General features: G+C 43.9%; 1 protein-coding gene across 2 annotated transcripts; it reads left to right on the forward strand.

The window, feature by feature from the left end:
- Window positions 1-687: 687 nt before the first annotated feature.
- On the forward strand, window positions 688-6206 carry CTLA4 (cytotoxic T-lymphocyte associated protein 4; the record flags this gene model as incomplete). Of its 2 annotated transcripts, XM_082840674.1 has the most annotated exons (4): window positions 688-796; window positions 3909-4256; window positions 4713-4822; window positions 6102-6206. In XM_082840674.1, the coding sequence occupies 4 exons, from the start codon at window positions 688-690 to the stop codon at window positions 6204-6206; spliced, it is 672 nt and encodes a 223-aa protein (XP_082696800.1). The 2 variants fall into 2 exon arrangements, with proteins under 2 accessions (XP_082696800.1, XP_082696801.1); XM_082840675.1 differs by lacking the exon at window positions 4713-4822 and having other exon boundaries at window positions 6102-6169.
- Window positions 6207-6696: the final 490 nt, after the last annotated feature.

Genomic DNA, 6696 nt, shown 5'->3' on the forward strand with positions numbered 1-6696 from the left:
AGCACCAGAATTCTTTCCTCATCTGCAAAACCAGAGGCAGATCAATTTATTTCTTGTGATTTTGGTATTTTCTCCTAACAAAAATCTTAAATGGAGCTAGGAGAAATAAACTCTGATTTGCAAAGCATGCCAAAGATGGTGCCTCACAGGTGGAATGCAGAGCCTTCATTAATGATGCCCAGACTAATTCTGTCTTTAGCACAAGGGCTCAGAGAGCCAGCAACTTAGCAGGTTTTTGTTGGGGGGGTGGGCGTGTCAATGAAATAAATTGGGTTGTAAAATATGCCTAGACAATTGGATAAAACTGGGACTTAGGGGGACTCCTGCACTCCAGGAAATTCTCCAAGTCTCCACTTATCCTCAAAATGAACAAGAAGCTTCAGTTTCAAATTGAGTGCATTTTCCATCCATGGATTGGCTTGTTTTGTTCAGTTTTACTTTGAGTATTTGAGGTTATCTTTTCGACGTAACAGCTAAACCCACGGCTTCCTTTCTCGTAAAACCAAAACAAAAAGGCTAGAAATTCAGGTGCCTTCTGCGTGTGCACATGTGTAGTACATACCTGGGATCAAAGCCTGCTATATAAAGTCCTTGATTCTGTGTGGGTTCAAACACATTTCAAAGCTTCAGGATCCTGAAAGTTTTCGCTCTGCTTCCTGAAGACCTGAACACCGCTCCCATAAAGCCATGGCTTGCTTTGGCTTCCAGAGTCATGGGGCTCGGCTGGACCTGGCTTCTGGGACCTGGCCCTGTACTGCCCTGTTTTCTCTTCTCTTCATCCCCGTTTTCTCTAAAGGTGAGTGAGGCTATTGGAGCATGGAGGTGGAGGAGGTGTTTCTCCCACCTGGGTTTCATTCCTTTTAGCAGTCAAGGGCAGTGATTTATAGCAAATCCAGAAGCTAAAGGTGAGACTCCAATCTCCTGGCGTGGGCAGCTCTGTATTCCAAGGCAGGCAGGGGACAGCTGACAGCAGCAAATCAGCAGAGACACAGCTCTTAGCAGTTTGCTGGGCATGGAGTGGGAGCTTAATGAATACGTGTGCGTTGGTCTGGGAGACATGAGCAATTTCAGACACTTCTATAAGATGAGAAGAAAATACTGCAAAGTTAAGTGATTTAAGAGAGCAAAGATACCCACCATCCTAAATCCATTTGGGCTTGGAATCAGGGTTAGCTCAAGATTTCCCTTTTTCTGACTTACTTCACTCTGGATGACAGACTCTAGGTCCATCCACCTCATTACAAATAGCTCAATTTCGTTTCTTTTTATGGCTGAGTAATATTCCATTGTATATGTGTGCCACATCTTAAGTCAGAAAGAGAAAGACAAATACTGTATGCTAACACATATATATGGAATTTAAGAAAAAAAAAATGTCATGAAGAACCTAGGGGTAAGATGGGAATAAAGACACAGACCTACTAGAGAACGGACTTGAGGATATGGGGAGGGGGAAGGGTAAGCTGGGACAAAGTGAGAGAGTGGCATGGACATATATACACTACCAAACGTAAAATAGATAGCTAGTGGGAAGCATCCGCATAGCACAGGGAGATCAGCTCGGTGCTCTGTGACCACCTAGAGGGGTGGGATAGGGAGGGTGGGAGGGAGGGAGATGCAAGAGGGAAGAGATATGGGAACATATGTATATGTATAACTGATTCACTTTGTTATAAAGCAGAAACTAGCACACCATTGTAAAGCAATTATACTCCAATAAAGATGTAAAAAAAAAAATTTCCCTTTTTGAAGAACACTGATTTAGGCAAATTATGGGAAGTTTCTTTCCTACCCAATTCAAGGTTTTAAGGTCCTCTGATTCACTTTTATAAACGGGTTAGCCTGCTTGTTTAAACTTTCAGCATTCTTTACTCAATGCAGGGTTTTAAGGTCCTCTTAATCAACTCTATAGTTAGCTAATTATTTTAAAAAATGAAAGCAATTTGAAGTAGTAAAACAAACAAACAAAAATAAATGAAAAAAAGAAAGGAAGAAAGAACAAAAGAATGAAAGAAAGAAAGAGCCATAGGTCTGTTTGGCATAAGATACTTAATTGCCGCCTGACTTATCTCTGGACTTTAGGTGCAGATTCCCCAGTTTTCAGATGAAATAAAGCTCTTTAGAGGTTGATACTTGGTCTGTTACAATGGTGTGAAATGGTGACTGTTTTACCAGAAGGTGAATTTCAACCTTCTCTCCCTCTAGAGCTTCTCGGTTGAAAAACCAAGTGGTTTATACAAAGTAGGTGCTCACAAGATATTTGATTATTAATTTTTACTGTATAAGAAATATTCATACACATTTTCTTATTTTACATGTTTTGAACATGTACAGTTAAATACCAGAGAAATAATCAAATTTACTTTTAAGAAAATTTATCTCAACCTGTAACTGGGATCCTCCCATGGTGGATATTGGAAAATTGTGTAACCAGATTTAGTGGTGATAATTGGGAGCTTGCCTCGGCGGAGGGCAGGAAACTTGGTCTTCTTTAAACTTAGAGTCAACACAACAAATGGGCAGGATATAATGATTAATGCACGAAAAACCTTTAATACAGGGCTGAATTTGATTAAGTACTGCGGTGGAGTTATAATAGTACAAAGGATGCTCAGAGGGCATCTCTGACAGACAGAAATGAGGGTTGGGAAAGAAAGCTACTGTCTAGCCAACCAGGGCTGCTGGATTAACCATGGCAATGGCTGCTGCCATGTTATTCTCTCTTCTAAGGGCACAGGTTGCCTACTACAGGTGCTTGGGGGAAAGGACTAATGTTTTCAGAATAAAGTGATTTATACACAGGAAGAGGTGTCCTGGAAGCTCAGATTGGAGTGGTAAGATAGGATCAGATTATGGAGACACAGTGAAAGTTATTTGTTTTTGTAATCAGTGGTATATAAGGCATGAAAGGGTTTGAACAGAAGGAGTGACATGGTTCAATTCAAGTTTTGAGTGTCACTTGTGTGATTGATTGACTAGAGAGGGGCCCAGTTAGTTACAGGAAAGTAATTTGTCATGAAGCCACTATTTTTTAGACGATGGGAGCCCTTTTGTATGGAGAGCTGGCCTCCCTTCTCCTGTAGAAGCCAGAGGGAAAAGAACAAAGGAACACAAGGTGTTCGAGTGAAGGAGAGAGGGCGGTGGAAGAGGTGATGACAGTGGCAGGGGAAGCCCATAGAAGTGAACAGCAGGGTTGCCTCAGCCTACAGAGGAAATGACCCGGTGCCCTCGGCTCGGTGGCTTCCTTCATCAAGCAGCATCCCTCATTCTCTGGTGATAATGCAGGGAAGGGGGTGGCCGGCACCATGGGCCAAGACTCAGCTCCTCGTGGGCGATTGAGGTCCAGGGCGAGATCAATGCGGGTAGAGGTTATTAAGGTATACTTTGAGGGATAAAGTAAGACTCTATACCTCAGCCTCCAAACTTTCCCCTACTACTCTTATAGGTCCTACAGCTCTATCATAACCTTAGAATACCAGAGTGGGAAGGCACTCTGATGTCATCTGATCTAATCCCCTCTTTTGCATGTGAGGGAAAAATGAAGTCCACGGGGGAGGCATGGCTTTCCCCGAATCACCTGTTTCACGGTAGAGCCAGCCCTTCTCTTTGTCACATCAGTGTTCTTCATGCCACAGCCAACTGCCGTCAAGGCACTGTTTTCCAATAAGGAAGCACCTTCATGAAGAGTAACCGGAAGACAGTGACGAGATGGAGGGGGTGCTGGGGTGGGTGGAGAAGGAAAGGGGTAGGGGAGGGTGATGGGTTTGTTGATGGGGGGAGAGAAAGGCTGACAGGTGAAACTGGAGGGGGCCATCAAAGATCAACTTTGCCCGGCCTGAGAGTTTTGCCTGGACCTGGTCATGGGCGAGCATGAGTTCACTGAGTTCCCTTTGGTTTTCCTGCTTTAGGGGTGCACGTGGCCCAGCCTGCAGTGGTGCTGGCCAGCAGTCGGGGTGTTGCCAGCTTCGTCTGTGAATATGGGTCGTCAGGCAAAGCCGCCGAGGTCCGGGTGACGGTGTTGCGGAAGGCAGGCGGCCAGCTGAACGAAGTCTGCGCCGCGACCTACATGGTGGAAGATGAGCTGACCTTCCTGGAGGATTCCACTTGCACTGGCACCTCCAGTGGGAACAAAGTGAACCTCACCATCCAAGGGCTGAGGGCCACGGACTCCGGGCTCTACATCTGCAAGGTGGAGCTCATGTACCCGCCGCCCTACTATGTGGGCATGGGCAATGGAACCCAAATTTACGTCATTGGTGAGCATCACTGATGACGCCTTTTGCATTGCTGTCTCTTCTCTGTGTGCAAACAGTTTTGCTCCTTGACTTCAGGTCGTTCATGTTTAGGATTGTGGGAATTCTCTTTAAGAGTTCTCTGGCATACTGCATGAGTCCTACTCAGTATGGGTGGCGAGGCAAACGGCATTCTGTTTATAAAATAAAATGAGCTAGAGAAGGTGTGTTTCCTCCCGGCAGGTTGGGGCACTCACACTGGAGTGATACCCAGCATGAAATTTGGTCTTGGCCTTTGATCTGAAACTCTTGGCAAAGTAGCCCCAACAGTCAGACTTACCTGGGGTCCGGCGATTCCAATTAGTGGTGGACATCGAGGTCTGGAAGCTTGAACTTTTTCCTTCTCTCACCAGTGGGGGGAGTACCGCCCTAGAATTTAGAAAGCATCTCAGGGAAATTCTGCTTTGTTCTCTGTTGCAGATCCAGAACCATGCCCGGATTCTGATTTCCTCCTCTGGATCCTGGCAGCAGTTAGTTCAGGGTTGTTTTTCTACAGCTTCCTCATCACAGCTGTTTCTTTGAGCAAAATGGTGAGTGCCGTGCTGCTAACGCGCCATCCTTGGTCAGAATACCTTCAGTGATAACAACTGGCCAAACGATGCTGTTGAGTCGCGTTTTCTTGAGATGAAGCGATAAATGAAGAAGAGGAAGGACAGTGGTAAAGAACACACTAGAACCCTTGGCATTGGCCTTTGAGGTTTCAGGATGACTAATATTTTATATGAGTGTGTTTGACATTGAATGTTTGTGTGATTTTGCATAGGGTTTCATTTTGAGTAGCTGAACAACACGGGGCAGCTGTTTTGCTCTTTATCTTCATGACAATTGTACTTAAGTTAATAACCCTGAAACATTAGGTTGGGCAAAATGCTGCTGGAGAAGACCGCAGGGGTGGTTAATGTCCCTCTACTTTACCTGGAAGGCATCACTCTGTGCCACTCTACTTGAGCTTTCCTTGACCAAGCTGTAGGCATCCACGTAACACACGCCCAGGGCGCCCTCTTACCCAGTCTGCTCGACTGGCAAGCCTCATGCTCTTCTCCAGCCCAGTAAATGAGAACCCAGTTTTCATTTACTACAGTTGTTGTAGAAGAAGCAGAGGTATGGAATCCGGACTTCTGTCAAGATTTCTGACAGTCGCTTGCAACCTCCTTTGCCTGAGGCTGGCTTTGCCATTCACAAACCTCTCCCTCACCTTCCTCTCTCCCTCCCCTTCTCTTCCACTCCCTTACTCCCTCCCTCCCTCCCTCCCGCACCCCTACACTCTATTCCAAGATCCTCTACTCAGTCTGTTCTGTTGCTGTAGTTTCTTTCTCCCTCATTTGCTACAAAGTGCCACACTAGCTAGTAGACTAGACCTCAATTTACTGAGGTGATAAAAACTGGGAACTAATGTGGACCGAGAAAAAAAGTAATAAAGAGTATGTGAGGAGTAGAGATGAGACATACTGCTCCCAAAGAGCATAATTGAAGTTTATTATCTTATCCAGCTCATCCCCTCACAAACAAGACCCAGTCAATTATCATAGGCATTTGGGGTGTTCTTTCTAAAGCTTTCTTGAAGTTTCTTTCTGCTATCTCCCAGTCAGGGAAAATGATTTCTATCTTAAGTCAATAGCACAGAGTTATTTACCCGAAATGAATTTTAATAGCTGAATCAAGAAAATCTCCTGGGGCTTATAATTCTGTATGTTGTGAACATCTATTTTTCAGTGGGGTAGGAACCCAATATTTGTTGAATCCTATTATAGTTAGAAGTGGCTTCTGTATTCCTCGATACTAATTACTGTTTCTTTTAATGTTTGGCAGCTAAAGAAAAGAAGCCCTCTTACTACAGGGGTCTATGTGAAAATGCCCCCAACAGAGCCAGAATGTGAAAAGCAATTTCAGCCTTATTTCATTCCCATCAATTGAGAGACCATTATGAAGAAAAAAGACTATTTTCCAATTTGTAAGAGCTGAGGCAATTCTAATTTTTTGCTATCCAGCTATTTTTGTTTGTTTGTATATTTTGGGGGATTCATCTCTCTTTAATATAAAGCAGGATGCAGAACCCAAATTAAGCGTACTACAATTTAAAACAAAGGAGCAGAAAAACAGAGCCGGGCTGGTTCTGTCACATCTGATCCAATTTTAGTAAAAGCCTCACCTGGGAGCAATATTGGGACGCAGCATTACAATGTGGAGTCAAGACATAAGTTAGGGAATGGTACAGTCCCAAGAAAGCAAAGGAAGAATTAAGAGCGAGGATGGTATTGTATACATCTTGTATTTACCTGTGAGAAGTTTATAGCTGAAATGATGTTTTCAAGTAAAATTTTTATGCTGTTGTTATTTTTCTTAACAAATATATAATTACATAAAGACTTAAAAAATACTCACATGGCTATATTTTAGCCAGTGA

Source organism: Leucopleurus acutus (assembly GCF_964270905.1).
Source record: "Leucopleurus acutus genome assembly, chromosome: 6".
NCBI lineage: Eukaryota > Metazoa > Chordata > Mammalia > Artiodactyla > Delphinidae > Leucopleurus > Leucopleurus acutus.